Source organism: Nuphar pumila, chromosome 2, assembly GCF_984573655.1.
Source record: "Nuphar pumila chromosome 2, dmNupPumi1.hap1.1, whole genome shotgun sequence".
NCBI lineage: Eukaryota > Viridiplantae > Streptophyta > Magnoliopsida > Nymphaeales > Nymphaeaceae > Nuphar > Nuphar pumila.
The window spans coordinates 39,362,052-39,385,083 of NC_143250.1; the positions used below are offsets into that span (position 1 = coordinate 39,362,052).

At 38.3% G+C, this 23,032-nt stretch overlaps 1 protein-coding gene across 1 annotated transcript in view; it reads right to left on the minus strand.

Annotated features, from left to right (window-relative positions):
* LOC149845303 (lon protease homolog 2, peroxisomal-like) overlaps positions 1–23,032 on the minus strand; it is a 101,095-nt gene that overhangs the window by 16,421 nt on the left and 61,642 nt on the right. Inside the window, exons 11-12 of the mRNA XM_089995679.1 lie at positions 11,053–11,183; positions 10,488–10,701 (exon numbers count right to left, since the gene is read on the minus strand). Coding sequence (XP_089851805.1) covers positions 10,488–10,701; positions 11,053–11,183 — 345 coding nt within the window. The remainder of the gene's footprint in view (positions 1–10,487; positions 10,702–11,052; positions 11,184–23,032) is intronic.

A 23,032-nucleotide genomic window follows, 5' to 3' on the forward strand; every position in this document is an offset into this window, starting at 1 on the left:
GTGGTGTGCTTATAACACACTTTATCTCCTTTTGAGATATTTTCACAACAAAAGCCAAGCTTCTTGGATATAAGAATACCCTGAAAATGATGATGGATGAGACAGGTAATACAGAATCTTATAAAGTCCTCTCTACTAATGTCAGCTGTGGAAGAGTATGGGGAGGATGGATAGGAAATAGAGACCATGGTCGTGCAGGGAACCAGGGAGGCAATGAAGGTCGCGACTTGTTACTTCCTCCCAACGCACCACCTTTTGCAGGATCCCAGGGACGTGGTCCATCCACTTGTTTTCTCTGTAAAAAGCCTAGACATATTAAAGCTCACTACTGGTACAACAATAAAAAAAATCAGATTCCTGCTCAAAACAATAAGGGACAGCGAGCAAATCAAGAACTGGAAGGTCAGTCCTCACAATCAAAACCTGATCTGAATTTACTTTTGACAACACTTTTTGGGCTGAATTTAAAGCAAAATGATCAAGGAGTTTGATATATTGATTCTGGAGCTGCTAGCCATATCACAGGAGATGAGGGTAAGCTTTCTATATTAGTTCCTTATTCTGGAAAGTCTAATATAATTGCGGGAGATAGTACTCGTCGTCCAATATCACATATTGAAACTCTTCTATACCTCTTTCTCATTCTAATACTCTTAATCTCTCTAATGTTTTATTAGTTTCCAATATTACAAAGAACCTTGTCGCTGTTTCCAAACTTGTTGATGATTTTAATCTTTGTGTTATTTTTACTCCTGCATATGTCAAGGATCTTCACGTGAAGAATACGTTCGCTGAGAGAGAATGTGCTGGTAACATGTACATCTTCAAAAAACAACCTCAAGTATTCACCGCCCCTGCAATGAAGATTGTTTTTGTATCTTGTTTCTTATCCAAAGAAAATAAGCCAATTGTTTGGCATAGTCGGCTAGCCCATTATGGTTGTCCTTTTATTGAAAAGTTAGTTTCTGACAATTTAATTCCTAAACAAAGTCTTAGTTTTGAATTTATTGATTCTTTTTGTCCTAGTTGTCAACTTTCAAAAAGTCATGTTTTACCTTTTAATATTCTTAATAAAATAGCCTTTAAATTGTTTGAGATTGTTTATTCCGATGTTTGGGGGCCTGCTCCTGTTAGTTCTTCTTCTGCCAGTCAATATTATGTTACCTTCATTAACGGTTACTCCAGGTTTACGTGGATTTATTTCATGAAACGTAAACATGAAGTATTCCAAATATTTCGTAAATTCCATATCATGGTCAAAAATCAATTTGTTGTTTCTATTGTTAACTTCCAAAGTGATAGAGGTGGCAAGTATTCATCGAAGGAATTTGTAGACTATCTCCAGTATAATGAAATTACACAAAGTGTAAAACCCATGTTTTTATGAGAAAAAAACAAACAAAAAAACCTGGACCGGGTCGGATCCGCGTGGCGAGTATTCATTGAAGGAATTTGTAGACTATCTCCAATATAATGAAATTACACAAAGTGTAAAACCCATGTTTATAAGAGAAAAAAACAAAAAAAAATCGGATCGGGGCGGATTCGGATCTGACCTGGATCCAAACCCCTTTTTATCCCCCCCCCCACCCGTGCTTATTTAAAGCATGCAGAGGAGGGTTTGCATTACCCAAAACCCTCCCCTGCCCTTTCTCTCTCCTCATTCGCCCGACACCCCCACTCACTCTCCTCTCCCTTTTTTCGGCCATCTGACGTCGGTAGCCACACCCACCACTAATCCCTGCCCTCCCTTCCGCTCGTGTTCTAGCACCCGACGCCGGCGACCCCGAGCACACCCTCTCTGTCGCTCGCTCCCCCTCTCCTGTGCATGTCCCAGCTCCCTGACGCCGGCAGCCCCTTGTTCGGTCTCCTCGCAGGTAATCTCTCTCTCTCTCTCTCTCTGCATTGTCTTCTTCTTCTGGCTTTCTGGTCAGCTGTAGGGGGCGGAGCCCCTGCCTCTGCCTGGGGGTCTTTTCGGCAAGCAGGGGCGGAGCCCCTACCTCCGCCTCCTAGGTTTTCCCGGCAGGCAGGGGCTTTGCCTCTGCCCCTTCTTGTTTTTTCGACAGGGGCCTTCTCGTATTCTGTCAGGTAGGGGCTTTGCCCCTGCCGCCCTGTTTTTCGGCAAGCAGGGGCGAAGCCCTTGCCTCCGCCGCCTCCCTTTAGAGAGGGAGGGGCCTTGCCCCTGCCTCTATACTTTCTGGCAAGCAGGGGTGAAGCCCCTGCCTCCCTCCCTGCTCCCTCTGCTCTCAGTCTTCAGGGAAGGGGTTACGCTCCTTCCCTTTTGCTCACTGAAGTCGGGGAAGGGGCTGTGCCCCTTCCCTTTGCGCATTTGTGACAGGCCCCTTCTTTGTTGACCATCAGGGTGCGGGAAGGGGCACAACCCCCTTCCCTTTTCTTTCTCTTTTTCCGGTCAGCGGGTAGGCAGGGTCGATGCCCCTGCCGTCGCCTTCCTTTTCGATCGACAGGTAGGGGCGATGCCCCTGCCGCCCCCCTCTTTGCTGATAGACAAGTTGTAACGATCCCAACTCATACCTATGAAAAAGTCGCATTTTTTTTATACAAGTGCGAAAACATTTCCAAAGACCCGGGGTCTTAGACATACTTAATTAAAAGTAAAGAAAGCAAAAAGAAAGACAAAAGAAAAGAGCCACGTCGTCCAAAGAATTTGTCATGTAGTCGTGTGGTCCTCTCGTGACTTCTCAAAAGCAGGTCACCCCACTAGACATCTGAGGCTGCGAAAAACACAAAAAGTAGGGTGTCAGAATCTAAAGATCCTACGTACAGGTCCCTCTAATGAATCAAATAAGTAAAAAAACATAAATAAGATTCATGCAATATTTTAGAAAGACATAAATATAACACATTCATAATTTAAATAATCATTCATGCAATAGAAAACATTTATTAAGCATGGGGGAACATTTAATAACAACAAAGATCACAGTTTAAGCATTAAGACATTTAACATACATTAGGGAACAATATCATGCATTCACCAATATTGCACAATTAAGGGAACAAGTAAATATGCATGATCTAATGTATAACAGAAATATGTATGATTTCAATGCAGTGGATGCATAATTTATTATCTCTAATCAAGTTTTCTTTTATATGCATGTCCCTATTAAGATGCACATACATTTAAGTTTCACTTTTTATTACCATTGCCCGCGAATACTCAAAACGGGTAAAATCTTCGAGGTCAAGTTAGGTTTTCAAGGTAATTTAGCACACAATTTGTATTTTATTACTGACTTTCAAACTTAGCCATCGACCGATATCAGGAAACAACACCATCAATTGAAACATTAGAAATCAACATCTAATGTCGGGGACACCAGAGACATCAGCATCCACAAGTGTTACTTTTCTTGGTATACCAAAACAACAGTTGTGTCTACACACCACCCCCAAGCAAAGTGGCAGAAACTCCCTAAAATCGTGGTCAGGAGAAAGAACCTCAATATCGGGTTCAGCGGCAATAACAATGCACACGGAGTTTTTGTATCCTCGTGGTTTTCCCAAAACCGCAATTCCAAGAGTCTCGTACTCCAGACGAGACATCTTAGATAGTACATTACACTGTTCTATTATTTTTATTAAATTATTATTATTTCATTTCTTTAATTTGCAATTCAGCATGCAAACAAAGGCAACAACTCGCATCTACCCGTGCAAGAGTCATCACGGGACTCCCGTCTATGGAAACACCTAAAACAGTGCAATGCAGTGCAAAATATTAATGTGATTTTTGCGATGCATTTAAACTAAATAAAGGAGCAAACCACAACTCGAGGCTCACCCGGCCCACGATGATTCATTTCAATCATCGATGCACCATATGCAAAAACCATAACACTATCTCACATGTCATGAATAACATATCCCAATGCATTACTTTTGAATGCTTTACCATACCCATTCATATATACAAATTTAAAGATGTACATGAATTAGTAAAGTTCACATGCATGCGCATGAATTTACAATTTCATATTCGGTGCATGCTTTCATTCAATACAAATGTTCATGTCCAATGCATGATTTCACATACAAATCATTTTAAGTAAACTTATGAACCCATCATACAGTCATGTAATGCCATATCAATTCCATGCATTCAATTCCATGCATGCTCATGCATAAGAATACAACTATGTGTTAACACTTTTTAACTCAGCATAGGATATTCAGTTTAAGCATTGAAAACAGCTTGTACGACGACAACCGAAAACAATTATATGTTGAGCTAAATCATGGCAGCACTCTTACATGTCTCTGTCATACTAATTACATCGGTGTATGCCTAACAACTTTGCATGTCCATATGCATTTTAATCACCTTGTTCACAGGTATGACCAGATGCATAAACATTGAGCAGGTACGCAGCTAAACAATCAACATATATGATTCACTTAAGCACTTACACATGTGTAGTTATATATTTATAAAATCAGAGAAAAAAAAGAACCTGTGCAAAAAAAATCTGGATTAACATATTATATATATATATATATATATATATATATATATATATATATATATATATATAATGTGTTCTTTATGTTTTTTTTTTTCTTTTTTTGAACAAATGACTCAACCGACTCGTTGGCTGGACCGGACAGGCCCATCACCTGCCCAGCCGAACCTGGTTCGGCTGGGCTTGACAGATCATGCTGTCACCCAGCTGAACCCGGTTCAGCTAGGTCGACAGCACCCAGCCCGCGCTGTCAGCAAACAATAACTTCTCCCTTTTTTTTTTAAAGAAAACATTCAGCTACACCTAGCCGAGCCATTCGGCTGGGCTGCCGAGTGCCTACCCCAAACCAGGTCCGGTCTGGTCTGGACCGACCAGGCCCCCAGCCGAACCTGGTGGGGGCTGGCAAGTCATGTCAGTCGATCATGGTTCGGCTGGTCCGCCAGCCAGCCCACCAAACTTATTTATCATTTTTTTGTATATATAAAAGGCACCCAACCGAACTGGCTGGGGTTGGGGTTCTGCTCCAGCCCAGCCGACCCAGTCGGCTGGGCCTGACAGTCACTACACAGGCCCAGCCGGGCCTGTGGGTATCCTGGCAGCTAGCCAAGCACCACTCGGCTGGGCTGCCAGCCAGCCCAGTACGCTACACTAAGAGTTTAGTTGCAGTCTTATATATATATATATATATATATATATTTTTGAAAAACTAGGCAAGCTGGGCTGCCAGGGCTGCAACAGTCTAGCCAGCCGAGCACTCAGCATGGCTGCCAGACTGTCCAGCTGCAGTGTACCTGCATACCAAGTATGTGCTTATATATATTTTTAAACCAAATGTGGTCATAAATCAACACATATAAATATTGTTAAAACAGCAGATCCTTGGTTTGGCTAAACATGAAAGCAGTATACAGCATTAACGACATGTCTCATAATACCAGTAAAAAAAAATTGATTGGTCATGATCTGCAATACCTAATGGTAACTCATAAACAACCAACAGTTCCACTACATATACTTTTAGATCAAACTTTCCAAGTAGTATAATAAATTTGCTGTCATATCACCACACACACATATAGCTAATATATATACATTCTTTTGAAAAGCAAAAACCTGGCTGGGCTTAGCCGGCTGTCGGGCCTGCCCAACCGAGCCTAGCTCGGCTAGGCTGCCGAACAACCCACTGCTTCCTACCTCTGCAGAAAGCTCTATATCTACTCATAACCAGCAAAATCATGCCTCTCACGACCCATAGTTTAGACTATTCGTGGGGATCAATTTTTTCTTTTATAATAAAGCATGCATCCAGTAAGTAAGCAACTTTTATCATAAATAACATTCTGTTTTATTATAAAAATAGACATATACAAAATTTCAAATGAAAAGAAAAGTGAAAAGAACCATCAACACACATGAATCCTCTTTTATGTATGTAAGGGTAAACATCCATATTTCCGCATATTATATGGAGTTCCATCAAAATATCGCACGGAAATTCCACCTATATTCAATACCTAACTCGATTCAAGAGAGGAGACCCGTATCTTATTGAAAATTGGAAGAGACAAAAAAAATAAAGGTTGAATGGCTGGAGAAGAAAATTCTTCTTCTTCCTCCCTCTTCCTCACTTTTTCTCTTTTCTCTCTCTCTCTCTCTCTTCTTTCCCCTTTTCTTTAATTTTTTTTTTTATAAAGTGAGGGAGAGGCCCCTTCTACAGCCCTTTTTAGATGGGATGGAGAGGGAGGGTTTCCCCCGTGGGACCCTCTCTCACCTTCCTTTTCAAAATTTCCAAACTTAAAATTTTTTGACTTTTCTAAAACTTTCCATTTTTTTAGAGTCCTTCTTAAACTCTCTTAGCTCTTTATAGGTAAGTATGAGGACCCATCTTAGGAAGCCCTAATTTCAAACTCGGAATTAATAAAAATTAAATAATTAATTTTTTTATTTATTAGTTATTAATTGTTTAAAAGCTTCCAAAAATAGTCAAATTGACTAGGAAGACTTTTTTATACTTAATTAACTCCAATTTAAGCTCCTAACTGAATTTAAAGCTTGTAAAAACGTTGGGCATTGGATTCGGATTCGGATTCGGATTCGGATCCAAAATCCAAACCCATACCCATACTCAAAACGAAAATGGATAAAGATCTGGATTAAATCCAGATTAAAGTAGGTCTTAAATAAGATCCAAATCCATAATAATTCGGATCATACGCATTGGATCCAACCCGATCCAACTCTGGATCTGTTTCGATAAATTGCTAAATTTTTGAAAAACTGCGATTTTCAGGCCAACCAGAACTCGAATTCAGAAAAGTAAAATATCGTTGCGTTCAAAATTCCGAGACGCATCCAACGACATATTACACGAATATTGAATTCTGAATTTTGCCCGAAAATATCCCGAATTTCACTCGCATTTCGCTTGCATTTGAAGGTCGAAAATAAAACTCTTAATCTCGCTTTGATTGGCTCGTTACGACCTTGTCGATGGGACCTAGGCCAAGCCCAGACTCAAAGACATCATTCTAAAAATCGAGTCTCAAACGATTTTTCTCCCAGACTTAGCCAAATTTTTAAAAATCTTATGAAATGACTAAGTACGAAAATACGCGATATTACACGACCAGGGGCTGCGTCCCTGTCCCTCTCCCTTCTGTCTAGGCGACAGGCAAGGGCTGCGCCCCTGCCCCTCCCTCTCTTTTAGACAGTGTTGCGGGCAGGGGTTGCGCCCCTGCCCCTTTTTCTCTATTGATCGGAGGGCATGGACGTGCCCCTGCCCTCTTTTGCGGGCTTGACCCCTTTCCTTTTTAAAAGCTTATATGATTCTCACAGGGACGCCGACAAATGATATTTTATGTAATGGGTTGCTTATTTGTATTTACAAACTTACAGTGAGTCACTGGAAGTTTGAAGGGGGTGTTAAGATTAAATGTATTTTTTTTGTATATATATATGTATATATGTATATTGATTATTTGTATATATACATATTTATGTATATAGTATAGAATATACGTATACATTCATATGTATATGTATACATATTTCTATATATGCACAATATATATATATATATATATATATATATATATATATATATATATTGAGGACTAAGTCAAACAAGTTGACTTGGTCCCAATGGCTAGAATTTTAGCTCTTGGGAGGCTTCTCCTTGTTGGCTATTGAGAGGACTTCCTCTCTTCCTCTCCTTTACTTCCTTCTCTATTTCTCCTGTATAAATAAAGGGTATGTGTGAATGTGTAAGGTTGAGAGAGTGATAGGCAGTATTAGGGTTGTGTAATATTTTTCTTTAAGTGCATTGTAGTAAGGTTTGAATGTAATTTTATTTTGTATTTCTTTTAATGTTCATTATAAATAAAATTGTTTATTTATATTTTGATGTGTCTTTTAATTCTTGAGTCTTGGAGATCGTCATGGAATACATTGGAATCCGCACCATTTCGTGACAGTTTTGATATCGACAAAAGATGCATTCGTGTTTCTAGAAATGTTGTTTTTGATGAACTCTCATTTCAGCCCATTGCTAAAAATCTTGAAAATGATATTCGAAAGTCCCTGGTTGAGCAATGATCTTTTTGCCAATGGTGATCGAATATTTGAGGACTTTATACCACCTGATTCAACTCAGCACAATACAAGAGATGTTAGTGATAATCCAATCAATATTGATGGTGCCATATCAAGTAATAGATCATGGGAATGCGATACAAAGATGGCATGGTATATCAAAGAAAGTCAAGATTGAATCAGATGGAAACTAAACAACAGGATCAGCAGCCTTATGATAATCAAAGTTATCACGTCTCTCCATGAGCTGATGTCAGAAAGTCTGTCAGGGTTCGACATCCAATTCAAAGGTGGGTAAGTTATGAGAACTTCAGTATAGATCATCAGATTTTCTTGACAGAAATTCAAAAGCAAGTTGAACCTAGATCATTCATTGAAGCTTATCAAAATAAGCGATGGATAGAGGCAATGAATGAAGAAATGAATGAATTACATGAATGTGAAACTTGGGATATAGTGAAACTTCTACTTATAAAGAATGTTGTTGGATCTAAATGGGTCTACAAAATTAAATATAAACCAGATGGTAGCATTGAAAAATACAAGGCTCACTTAGTGGCAAAAGGTTTTACACAGGAACGTGGTCTTGACTATGAAGAAACATTCAGCCCAGTTGTTCAAATGGGGACAATTTGAATAATTTTATCCCTAGCTATAAATCATGGATGGTCCTTAAGCTAACTTGATGTCAAGAATGTCTTTTTACATAGGGAGCTCAAGAAAAAAGTATATATAGAGCAACCGTCAGGGTATGCTGAAAACGATGCTAAGAAATATGTATGCAAGTTGAAGAGAGCGATTTATAGGCTTAAACAAGCATCTCGTTCTTGGTTTGAAAGTTTTTCTTATGAGATTCAAAAACATGGTTTCTATTGGTCACATTTGGATCATTCTTTGTTCATTTACAAAGGCAAAGACTTCATTACTATTCTTCTCATATATGTGGATGACATAATTGTCACAAGTAATTCAGATTCACATATACAGACGGTGAAAGACCTCCTAAACAAAAGTTTCAAAATGAAAGATTTAGGGGTGCTGAAATATTTTCTTGGTGTTGAAGTCGACAAAAAGGAGAATGAATTAGTTATGACTCAGCATAAATACACTATTGATCTGTTGAAGAAAACAGGTATGGCCAAGTGTAAACCATTGTTAACTCCTTGTCCAATTCATTAGAAACTTAGCATGTTTGATGGTGAGCCATACCAGAATCCTGCTGAATTCAGAAGCATTGTTGGTAGTTTACAATATCTGACTTTCACTAGAGTAGATATTGTTTACACTGTGAATCAAGTATCACAATTCATGCATGAGCCTAAAAATGTCCATATGCAAGATGTAAAGCGAATTCTAAGACATCTTAAAGGAACCCTGGGTGATGGTTTAAAATATTGAAAACGTGAGGATGAAGGTATGTTAATTGTTAAGGCGTTTTCTGATGTTGATTGGGCAGGAGATCCAAACGAGCGCATGTCGATTTTTGGTTATTGTATTTACATTAATGGTAATTTAGTTTCTTGGTTCAGTAAGAAACAAAAAAGGTTGTGGCTAGATCAAGCACAGAGGCAGAATAGGTCCATGGCAACAATTGCGTCAGAATTGGTTTGGATTAGATATTTGCTGAATGATGTGAGAGAAAGGATTTCCAAGTTTACTCTATTTTGCGACAATCAGAGTGCAATAAAAATATCTTTAAATTCTATCTATCATTGTCGCACAAAACATATTGAAGTTGATCAATATTTCATCAGAAGCAAAATTGAGGATGGAGAACTAGAAGCACAGTTTGTTAACACTGAATTTCAGATTGCAGATCTATTTATAAAAGGGTTGTCAAAGCACAGGTTTTGGTTACTCAAATCCAAGTTGTCCATGGAAATAGACATGTACAACTTGAGGGACACTATTGGAACATGATGATTTTGAACAAGATCTGGTCTGATATTTGTAATTTCTTTTTTATGTGTGTTGAACCATATTACCCTTTTCTCTTGGTTGTATATTTTATTTGTTTAAGGGTATTATTGTCCTAATGTACAATTGACTGTATTATAAATATTTGTGATTAATGAAACACACGTTAAGCAAGGATTCAATGTGGGAACGTTGCAACCCTAATTCCTCTTCTCTTCTCTTCCTTTCTTGGGTAACATGATTGAGGCTTGTTCACGATCTGATATTTTTGTTACTCTTGTGGGCAAGTATAATTTTGTTCTCATTCAATAATTTACAACATTCACACTTAAAACCAAGTGATCAACTTTGTAGGGTTCGTGGATGAGCTTTTAAACATAAATAAGAAGAAAAAAGGTTATCCTTTATGCATGAGAAGGGTTCAAGTTATTCCATATGAATATAGCATTGTTACATGAATATTTTAAAATAACCACATTAATAAATAACTAATACCTCAGGTATCTGAAGGACTTGAGAGTTCAACCCATGGTTATCCAAAACACGTGGAATTAAGTGCCGAATGGCTATTTTTAGCTTTTCTTCTTGTGTATATCCAGGCAATTCAATAACCTCCATCCGATCCAAGAGTGGGGGAGATACAGGCTGTACCCTATTGGCAGTTGCAATAAAGATCACCTTTGAAAGGTCGAATGGAACATTCAAGTAGCTGGTAAAAGTAGATCAAGGAACCACCACAGATTCTAAAGCATCAACAAATTCATAACATACCGTAGCTAATCCATAACGACTATGGTTAGAAACAATGGAACATGCAACAAACAGCAAAACCAAGAACAACCTTGAACCAAGTGCACGGGGGAATATACTACATGAACTAATGGCTGGGTGAGTCAGCAAGTTATAGAAGCGCGATGGTCAGACAATAATAAATTCTAATATCTAGAAAAGTTGTGACTATAGCAAAAAGGTTTATGACCTTTGAAATATCAATAGCAAAAAGGTTATCGAAACACATTCTCAGATCACCCAATGACATCATAATCTTAAACGAGGATACTGATCATTGAAAGTCTGGTTCTGCTCTGGGTCAAGAACTTCCAACAGAGCTGCAGCAGGATCTCCCCTGACATCAGAACCAGTCTTGTCAATCTCATCCAACAGCATAATTGGATTATTTACTGCTACTCTCTGCAAACATTGTACCCAAAAAAAAGAGGAAACAACCACTGAGCTAAACCCAAGAATAAGCAGTCAGCATATTAAAAGTTCAACATGCTATACAATGCAAAGAAAAAAGAAAATGAAGCAAATTCATGTGAAATTAAGGTATATGAAAACTAATGAAAAATTCTGAATGGCCAACAAAAAATACATACAAAGAAAGCTCATTTATTTTCCAAGTCCTAAATTATTACAAAACACAAGGACATCACACAAGAGAAAGTGAAAGTTCAAAATGATGCATATAACCATCAAGGATTGGAAAATGACAAAGACTAGAATCAAAATGCCAAAAATAGATAAAAACAACAAAGACAGTCATGATGATCATGATGAAGGTTACAAATTCAATATATATGTGTAAAAGTATCTTCAACAAGATACTTTAGCCGATAACACAACAACCTTAAGAATAAATGTGTGAACATACACACCCAAGAACACTTGTGCACAACAAACACAACACACCGAATCACAAATGTGGACTTGCACCCATAAGTTTCATAAACACTAAAGAGGTTGGGCTACAATCCCAAATCCCTTAGGGAAATACAAGAGGAGCTGCCCATATAAATAGGGCTTGGAGGAGGCCTTGGGAGGGGCTCCACATAGTCGTTGGAGCTCCTCCAACGGTCACAAATGTGACCGTTGGAGGGGTCCAACGACTAGTGGGTTGGGCCCCTCCCAATGCATGTACAATGCATTAAATGCAAAAAACAAAAATACAAAAAGAAAAAGAAAAAAAGAAAATACAAAAAAACATATTCTTGAAAAAGAATATGTGTAAAATTCCTAAACTACCCTTACTATGACTATATATGTTTTATATATATAATTGGTAAATACATATACATATATTATATATATGTATATGTATTACCTTATATATATAAAATATATATACGAAATTACAAGTTTGATTACATAATTTAACACCCCCCTCAAACTTAGGGCAAGATGATCGATAGTTTGCCAAGAAGGAAGTTGAACCGCGGAGCGCACAGGGCTTTAGTAAAGAAGTCGGCCAACTGATATTCGGACGTGACATAAGGAAGGTCGATAACTCCTCGGAGATATGCTTCACGAACATAGTGACAGTCCATTTCGATGTGTTTTGTCCGCTCATGAAAGGTGTGGTTCTTTGCAATGTAGATTGCACTTTTGTTGTCGCAGCATAGCTTGGTGGGTCCTTCAATTTTGATCCCCATGTCTGCTAGCAGTTGGTGAATCCAAACAATCTCCATGGTAGTAGTGGTCATGGCACGATATTCAGCTTCAGTTGAGGAGAGCAACACCTTTTGTTGCTTCTTGCATCTCCACGAAATTAGTGAGTCTCCTAAGAACACACAAAAACCAGTGGTGGAGTGACGGTTATTTGGGTCACCTCCCCAATCTGAGTCAGTATAAGCAATCAATTTTAAATCAGAGGAAGAGGACAGAAAAACTCCCTTATTTAGAGTACCCTTTATGTATCTTACGACCCGTAAGATGGCACTCATGTGAACGGATGTAGGTGCATGCTGAAATTGACTTGCAGTATGGACTGCATGGGATATATCTGGTCTGGTAATACTCAGATACATCAGGGACCCTACAAGCTGTCTGTAAGGTGTAGGATCCAATAGGGGAACTCCATCATCAATTTTCATCTTTGCTCCTACTACCGCAGGAGTTTCACACAGCTTCTCATCTGTAATACCTGACCTGTCAATGATCTCAGAAGCAAGCTTAGTTTGAGATAAGAAATATCCTCGAAGAGAGTAAGCCACTTCAATTCCCAAAAAATAAGTTAAAAAACCCAAGTCAGACATTTCAAATTTATCTTTTAAGATAGATTTTATACTTTTAACCCCGTTAGAATCACTCCCAGTGATGAGCATGTCATCAACATACAGAAGTAAAATAACAATCCCTGCATTGGATTTTCTAACAAATAGAGCAGTGTCAGTAAAACAAGAGGAAAAACCATTCTCAATCATAACAGAGTTAAATCTATCATACCAAGCCTTAGGAGCTTGTTTTAGGCCATAGAGTGCTTTCTGAAGATGAAGCACCTTTCCCTTAGGAGTCTCCATTCCAGGAGGAGCATCCATGTAGACTTCTTCGCTTAAATCGCCATTTAAAAAGGCATTTTTCACATCCATTTGATAGATGTTCCATTTGTTGATAGAGGCAACGGTTATAAGACATCGAACAGTGACCATACGAGCTACAGGAGCAAAAGTTTCTTCATAGTCAATACCATATTCTTGACTATATCCTTTTGCAACCAAGCGAGCTTTATACCTTTCAAGGGATCCATCACTTTTAGTTTTTACCTTGAAAACCCATCTGCACCCTATTGTTTTCTTGCCTTTAGGAAGATTTTGGAATTCCCAGGTTTTGGCTCTTCTCAGAGCCTCAAGTTCATTGTCCATGGCATTAATCCATTCAGGGCATTTACGTGCTTCTTCAAAATTTCTAGGTTCTATATAAGAGTGGATGGCACTAAGGCAGGCTCTATATCTTGGTGAGAAAGAGTCATAGGAAATGAACCTAGAAGGAGGCCTTCTACTTCTCTCAGTTCTACGAGGGATCACTTCATTCTGAGAGGCACTGGAACTGACATCATTATATCTGTCAAGAGCACTCCTAAAATTGTTTTGATCTCTATGAGAGTAGGTGATAGGGTCTCTAGGTAATTCAATAGGTTGATGTGACGAAGGAGACACGGAGATGTTTTCCTCGGTTTCAAGTTCATTTGGGTTACCTTGATCTGACTCATTATCACTAGTATCATCGTCCTTATTCAGTAAATCAAATAAAAAAGAGTAATCCATATTCTCATTATGGGGGTCACAGCTTTCAAATCCACTAACATTTTCCAAAAAACTCACGTTCCTGGAAACATACAACTTATCACTTTTGATATCATAACAACGAAACCCCTTTTGGGTTTCAGAATAGCCAAGAAAGGCACAAGGAATGGCCTTTGGAGAAAGTTTGTCATTCTTATCAGTAAGAACAAAACACTTACACCCAAAGACCCTTAACCTGCTATAATCAGGTTCCTTATCATACAGTTTTTCAAAGGGAGAAATTTTGTTTAAATTTTTCGATGGAAGTCGGTTTATGAGATAGACAGAGGTAAGAGCTGCCTCAGCCCAAAGATTTTTTGGAATGTTTTGAGAAATGAGCAAAGTCCTAGTTGTTTCAATGATGTGCCTGTGTTTTCGTTCGGCTAACCCATTTTGTTGAGGGGTTTTTGGACATGATTTTTGGTGAAGAATTCCAAAATTTTCAAGATAACCCTTAAATTCATTTGAGAGGTATTCTCCTCCAGAGTCAGACCTAAAAATTTTTAAACATCCATTGAATTGATTTGAAATCATCATGTGAAAATTTTTAAAGGTTGAAAAAACTTCATGTTTATGTTTAAGGAAATAGATCCAACAAAACCTAGTATAGTCATCCACAAAGATTACATAATATGAAAAACCTCCTTTAGACATTACCGGAGCCGGTCCCCATACATCGGAATGGACAATTTCAAATGGTTTTGTCGTAAACATGGATCTTTGAGGAAAGGGCAAACATTTCATTTTCCCAAGAATGCATTCATTACACAAAAAGTCACTTTTACAATGATGTTTAACAAAAGGCAAGTACGAGATTTTAACAATATTGGGATGACCCAATCTCTTATGCCATACATGAATGTCTTTGTTTTGGACGACATTGCAAAATTGACTCTTGGGAACTTGAAGAAAATCTACGTAGTAGAGGTCTCCTTTTCTAGAGCCTTCCCCAATCAATCTCCCGGACTGGCGATCCTGTATCCAACATTTATTAGAAGAAAATTTTATATCGCAACCATGGTCCGAGAGTTGGGAAACGGAAAGAAGATTTAGGTTAAGGTTTGGGATAAAACGAATTTTTGGAACAAAGAAGTCTTGTTTTTCAAAATTACTTATTCCTTTAATCTCAAGAGATGTACCGTCCGCGGTTGATACAAAGGATGGAAAAGCACTTTTAGAAAAATTTGAAAGAGTGCAATAACTAGGGGTCATGTGAAAGGATGCCCCGGAATCTAAAAGCCAAGATGTCTTACCGGGGGAAGAGGATGACATAGCGGCTCCGGAAGTACCTCCCTTGAGAAGAGGTTGTAGGGCTTCCACGATTTGTTGAAGAGAAAGAGACTCACTTGATAAAGGGGGTCGTTCTTCAACTTGAGATGCCATAGCCGTTGCAATCAATTTCTTCCATTTAGGACACAAGGGTTTGATATGTCCGGGTTCTTTACAATGATAGCAAGTTACTTTGCTATAGTCTCTTTTGCCATATCGATCATTTCCTCCTTGACCTTGATTCTTGAAATGAGGAGGTCTATAGGTCCTCATGTTATTTCCCGGTCTTGACACGGCATTAGCCATTTCACCATCTTCTTGAGTAGAAGAAGTAACAAGAATGCTAGGGTTATTTTTGTCAATCCCCATACGGGTTTCTTCACCACTTAGCTTGGTGATAACATCTTCGAGTGAGGGGGATGTGAAGGCGGAGAGAAGAGAGGACCGAACTTGTTCAAATTCGGGTCTAAGGCCATTTAAAAAATTGAAGAACCGGTCTTCTTCAAGTTGTTTGTGCCTTAATTCGATAGCCTCACCACTCCATTTAGGTTAAAGGATTGCGAGCTCGTCCCAAATAGAGGATAATTCGGCAAAGTACTCCCGAATGGTCATGTCATTTTGTTGGAGAGTCAAAGCTCTTTTTTGAAGAAAGTACTTGTGGGATAGATCTCTTGAGGTGTACATTTTCTCAAGATATACCCAAGCTTCGGAAGCCCTTTTAAATTTGATGATGTTGGCATTTATCTTGGTCTCAACAGATGAGAAAATCCAAGATAATATCTTGAAGTTCTTCATTTCCCAATCATCATGTTTCTTAGAATACTCTTCAAGGGCCTTTTGTCTTTCATCCCCTTCAAGAATCTTAATATCACCTCCTTCAACAATGGTAATTTTGGGTTCCAGTTCCGGTATGGATCCATAAACGTAACCCCAAAGCCCCTTTCCTTTAATATGGGCTTCCATATTACCGGCCCAAACATGATAGTTTGAGCCATTAAGCTTAAACCCAAGAGAGAAATGGGAGTCTTTTTCGCCCATTAGAGAGGAAAGAATGCAAGAGATAGTATGTACCTTAATTACTTTTTGCGTATTTCTTGACAAAAGAAGCTCCTAAAATATTGCTCGAAGAAGATGATCCTCTTAGATTTCAAAAAACTTGAAGGCACGCTTCCCGAGGAATGCAAAAGAAGGCGAGTCGCAATTCTTCTTCTTCAACGAGGCTCTGATACCATGTAAAAGTATCTTCAACAAGATACTTTAGCCGATAACACAACAACCTTAAGAATAAATGTGTGAACATACACACCCAAGAACACTTGTGCACAACAAACACAACACACCGAATCACAAATGTGCACTTGCACCCATAAGTTTCATAAACACTAAAGAGGTTGGGCTACAATCCCAAATCCCTTAGGGAAATACAAGAGGAGCTGCCCATATAAATAGGGCTTGGAGGAGGCCTTGGGAGGGGCTCCACATAGTCGTTGGAGCCCCTCCAACGGTCACAAATGTGACCGTTGGAGGGGTCCAACGACTAGTGGGTTGGGCCCCTCCCAATGCATGTACAATGCATTAAATGCAAAAAACAAAAATACAAAAAGAAAAAGAAAAAAAGAAAATACAAAAAAACATATTCTTGAAAAAGAATGTGTAAAATTCCTAAACTACCCTTACTATGACTATATATATTTTATATATATAATTGGTAAATACATATACATATATTATATATATGTATGTGTATTACCTTATATAAATAAAATATATATACGAAATTACAAGTTTGATTACATAATTTAACAATATGAACCCCTTAGGACTTGGTAGTACTGTATCTTAAACAGTCTAACAAGTATTCACAAGTGTAATTAAAAGTAGCCAAAAGTGTATGTGCTACATAAAAAATGTCAACATGAGACCAGCTGATTAAAAAAGTGAGCACTTGAGGACTTAAAACACCATAGCAATAATTGATGATCCTCCTCAGACCTATCCCCAAGTATGAGGCAAACAAAACCACTCTGAGTTTTGTTCATGTAAGGCTGATCATGGTCCAGTTTGATCTAGGACTAGCTTGCTCCGATCCTAACCCACCACCAGAAAGATAGATCTGGGTAGGCACACTGCCAACATTAGTCTAAGAATTCCAACAAAGCCAAATACTCTTCGCTAGCCTGGCATCCAAATCTTAATATAGGAACAGGGGAAGCACTAAAGCCTTTTAGGAATGATAGATATGTGAAAAAGTGTGTCAGTTTAAAATTTCATACAAACTACAAAAATCACAAAGGTTATTGTATCCTATAATAACATGATATGACTATTCCAATACAACAATAAGAACATGACTTCTACTTTTGGAACAAAACCTCCACAGAAAAAACTATTGCACTGTATGTGAGAAATCACACCAGAATATGTCAATGCAGAAAAGAGAGAGAAGAGAAGTTGTGTAAGGTGCGTCGACTGATGATTCAATTCTGTCATAACAGTCGTGTCCTACAATCTCAATATATATATATATATATATATATATATATATATATATATATATATATATATATATCCAAGATACAACGTGGGTCGGGTCTGGTATGTTACATTAGACCCAAATACACCAAAATGCGTGGGTCGGGTCTGGTATGTTACATCAGACCCAATAATAACATATACACGATATGGATCAGGTCCTAGACCCGTATTCGAATGAAAACAATACACAATCTCAATACCCTCCCTCAAGTTGTGCATGGTGTTGCACCATGGACAACTTGCTCTTTAAGAACCAAAATTTTACACTTGTAAGGCCCTTGGTGAACAAATCAGCTACTTGATCTGCTGTCGGGATGTAAGCTGGTTCAACCTCTTTGTCTTTAATTTTCTATCGAATGAAGTGCTGATCAATTTCTATATGCTTCGTGCGACTGTGATGAATAGGATTGAAGGCGATCTGTATAGCACTCTGGTTGTCACATAGGAGAGTGGTGGGCAGAACATTCTCACCTAATTCAGTTAGAAGATGGCTCAACCACGTAGCCTCGGCTGTGGCTACTGCCATAGATCGATATTCAGCCTCAGTGCTGGATCGTGCAACTCACTGTTCCTTGTTGCTCCAGACCATTAGGTTCCCATCAATGAAAACGCAGTACCCTGACACCGACCACCTGTCATCCGGGTCTCCAGCCCAATTTGCATCTGTATACACAACTAGTCAGTGCCGTTCACCTTTAGTTTTAGTTTGATAATAAACTAGACCATCCCCAAGAGTTCCTTTCAAGTATCGAATAATCTTATTAACGACATTCATATGCTCTGTGTGTGGTTCGTGCATGAACTGTGAGACTTGATTTACTGTATATACAATGTCTGGTCTAGTGAAGGTGAGATATTGAAGCATACCTACAAGAGTGCGATAGTATTTGGGATCTCCATATGTTTCCCCGTCCTGGAACTGAGCTTATGGTTGAGTACACTAGGGGTAGAAAGAGGTTTGCAATATGTCATTCCTACCTTATACAATACATCCAAGGTTGTAATATCGCGTATTTTCACACTTAGTTAAAATTGAGATTTTCGAAAATTTGGCCGTCTGAAAGAAAAATTGTTTGAACCTCAATTTTAGACCGATGTTTTTCAGTTTGGGCTTGGCCAAGGTCTCACCGATTAGGTCGAGGCAAGCCAATCGAAGCGTAAGAAAGAGTTTTATTTTCGACCTTTAAATTCGAGCAAAATTCAGGTTATTTTCGAGCAAAATTCAGAATTTGATATTCGTGTAATATGTCGTTAGATGCGTCCCAGAATTATGAGTGCAACGATATTTTATTTTCCTTAATTTGGGCTACGGTTAGCTCGAAAAACACATTTTTTCAAAAATTAAGTAATTTGTCGGTTCGGATCCAGACTTGGATCGGACCGGATCTGATGGATCTGATTCAAATTAATATGAATTTGGACTCTATCCAAGACCCATATTAATCTGGTATTGATCCAGCGCAAGACCCATTTGGATTTGGATCTTGAATATGGATCCAGATCCAAATCCATGTCCAACAATTTTTCTAACTTTAAATTCATTAGAAATCTTTAAATTGAGGTTTATTAATGTTAAGAAGCCTCCTAGGTTAATTTGGTAATTTTTGGAAGCTTTTGAAAATTTATTTAATATTTAACATTAAATAATTAATTAATTAATTTAATGTAATTCCAAAAATTTAATTTGATAATTCCAAGAAAAAGATCATGAATTTGTATTCCATGCAATGTTTTGGTAAAAATACATGAGAAAGGAGTAAATCTAGATATTTACTCCATTAAGGGTTTGATTTCTCTCTTTTTCAAAGTTTATTTATGGGGAAAACTTATATTTTTGTACTTGATATTGTGGATCCCTAAATCGGAATAGATTGTCCATAAGAGTGAATGTGTTTGTACATTTATTCCTAATTGAAAATGTAATGCCCTAAAATTTCAAACTTGCGAACCTTTCAGAAAACAGGCAAAAGACTAGAAAAAATCTTTTTCCTTTTAAAGTTTATTTATGAAATCAATGGAAGACTATTCTTTTGTTGAATTTAGAAAGGCAAACTGACAACTTTGGGCACGTTAGCTAAAAGAACCAAAAAGTACAAAATTCGGATATACAAAGAAAAACTCGTGACAAAACCCAAAAACGTCCAGGACGCTAGCTAAGAGCAGAAAAAAGAAAATCTTGAAGTCATCTTGCCATCGCGTCATCGCCCGTAGTGTACCTAATCATCACCTATACCCATAGAATGAGTTAGTTTCGCAAAAAACTAGTAGGTGCACAAGAGAGACTAGAGAAAACTGAATTAAGTACATTTAATTCAGCATGCTACGCAGTTTAAAGCAGATCAACAGTTAAACAGGTAAGCAGTTCAAAGCAAGTAAGCAGTGCAACTGTAAAAATGTAGCATGACGATTCATTTGATCGAAAATTGTAAACTATTACGCAACAAGCTTGTTTTCGTTCTTAGAACGGGATCTCTACATTTAATCATTATCAGGTCATCGTTTGTCACTTTCACTATTTTTAACAAACTCTTTGTCCTGAACAACCTTAATTTATTCTCATCTCTCAAGGCCTTACGCGGCCAACTGTCACCTGTCACGACTCGCTTAAGGCGTCATACGTTCTTAGAAAAAGCCCACACTTCTATAGAAGGTCCAAAACATGATCTAAAATCAATAAAGATCTGATTCTCACATCTGAGTCTTGCATGAAATCATGCTAAAACAGAAAGCCAAATCTATAGATTCATAACTGACTATTTCAATCAATCTCAGAAGATCATCTCAGCTCACCATAACTTTTTATGGTAATCAAAATTCACAAGTTCCACGTCGGATCGCTTAGTCTGGGAAATGTACGATCTCACAAGGAATTACCACCGCAGATGGTATACCTGGTCTTGGATAATACACTTCTTCGCAGGAGTTCACCGTCTTTACGACTACCCGCTTTTGGACAGGGTACATCCTCACAGAGAACTACCACTCTAGCCAATTTACCAGATCTTGATCGTACATACCCTCACAGAGAATCCTTTGGGAACCCGGTCCTCAACAAATGCCATATCCAATAAAAATTATTATGATGCACGCATCAACACAAATGACTGCTCTCAGGGTCGATAGCCACTATTATAATTAACAAGATCAACGCCGAATCACCTTGTCTAGGAAATGTACAACCTCGTAAGGAATTACTGCCCAAGATGGTATACCAGGTCTTAGACAATACACTTCCTCACCGGAGTGCATCGTCTTTGCGGCTACCCGCTCTTGGACAATATACATCCTCACAGAGAATCTATCACTCTAGTTGGTTACCAGATCTTGATCATACGTACCCTCGCAGATAATCCTTTGGAGATCAGGTCCTCAACAGATACCATACACAGTTATACATGCATCAATACAACCGACTGCACCGAACAATTGACCGCTCTTGGGCTCAGTAGCCACCAATATGGGCACAAGCATGCATATCAACAATATGCATCGTATTACATCACATGGTAAAACAGATCACAAGATTACACATTCCTCCAATAAGGTTCCATGAACCATGAACATTTATCGCATGCTTTCAACATTTCTTATCACGTGGCATTTCAATCACATCATACAGAAGCATATAATACTACGCATCGTATCATTGCTAAAAAAAACATTGCATTCCTCAAATAGGACCTCAAAGCATGCGTAAACAACACATGAGAACACGCAGATATAAATCAACTAAACATCAACATATATAATTCCTACGTAGTTCAATAAATTTACGTAGGATTCAAGTTATATGTGCAAATATTTAAATCATTGCATCATCATATGCATTCACAATTTTTAACTCAAAGCACATCGTATTCGACTTTTCTAGCATGTAACTCACGCACATATCTTCAAGACATTTTAATCAAATATTCATAGTACTTATCAATCATGTTATACAGTTATGATATATTCACACAAACAATCATAATGCAATATTCTGCAATACAACTATATAGGCGTGACATGTTATTTACCTGCATAAGCATCATAATCATAAGAATCTCAAAGACACCAAAGTCATACGTAATTTCATCGATAAGCTTTTACTTGACAAAAAATACGTATCCAAAACACATGAAAGTCTCATGAGCAATCAACCAGTGTGAACAAACTTTATGTTTCGATATTACTGGCCTGCGGGTACACGCAGACAAAACGTAGAAACAACTGAGACTAGTCCAGGCGTCTGTTATTCTATGTATTTTCAATAACTCGAATAGCTAGTTGAGTCTGCACCTAAGGGAACGGCTTTCAGCCGAGAGAAGATTCCCCAAAGGCAGGTAAGGGGCAACGGATGCATCCAACTTCTGCAGAAGTCCATAGGATCTACCACTTAGGATAATGTCTGATAATCCCTTCCTCTAACTCCAATGACTGAGGAGGCCAGATCTTTGACCGTAGGGTGGTTGTTAACAACCTGTCCATTGGAGTATTGTACCGCTATGTCCTCTCCCTTGACAGACAACAAGAAGCAAATGGGTGCATTAGGTGTTGCTTAACTAACGACCCATTCTATGCCGTGGTCTTTCAACCACTCGAGCATCTAGCCTGTGAAGGTGATCAGTCACCATTTTATGTGATTACAGCATTATGCATTTAGCACTATTCGAGGTCGCATGACCGTCTCATCCGATCATCGCAGTACTAGTGTGTACTGCACGACTACAAGTACTCTAGGATGAAAGGGGTGTAGTTCCTCAATAGGAACCTCAACAAAAGTGTTTCACAAATATGCAACGTTTCTCAAACACTGCTTTGCAGGATTGCTCACTCGAAAAGCCAAGATCCTTGCTAGGGATCCCTCTCCTAAGACGATGATGTATCGTTAAGCCTCTAACTCAACTCTTATCGCAAGAGGGAGAACGGTAAATGCTCGTTACATCCCCCACAAGGATGCCTTTAGAACCTGCAATGAGCGAAAACTTGAGTGACATCTGCAATAGCAAGGCATTAACGAAACATTTGCAAAAGCAAGAGACTGGGCGCAAAGCGCGACGACAAAGTAAAGACTGACAAAACGTAAAGGACAAGGATCGCAAAACCGCGTCCTTGAGTTAAATGTATACTAGTATAAATATATATAGCTATATATATTTATTTAATTGCCCTTTTTAGTTAATTAAACTCAAT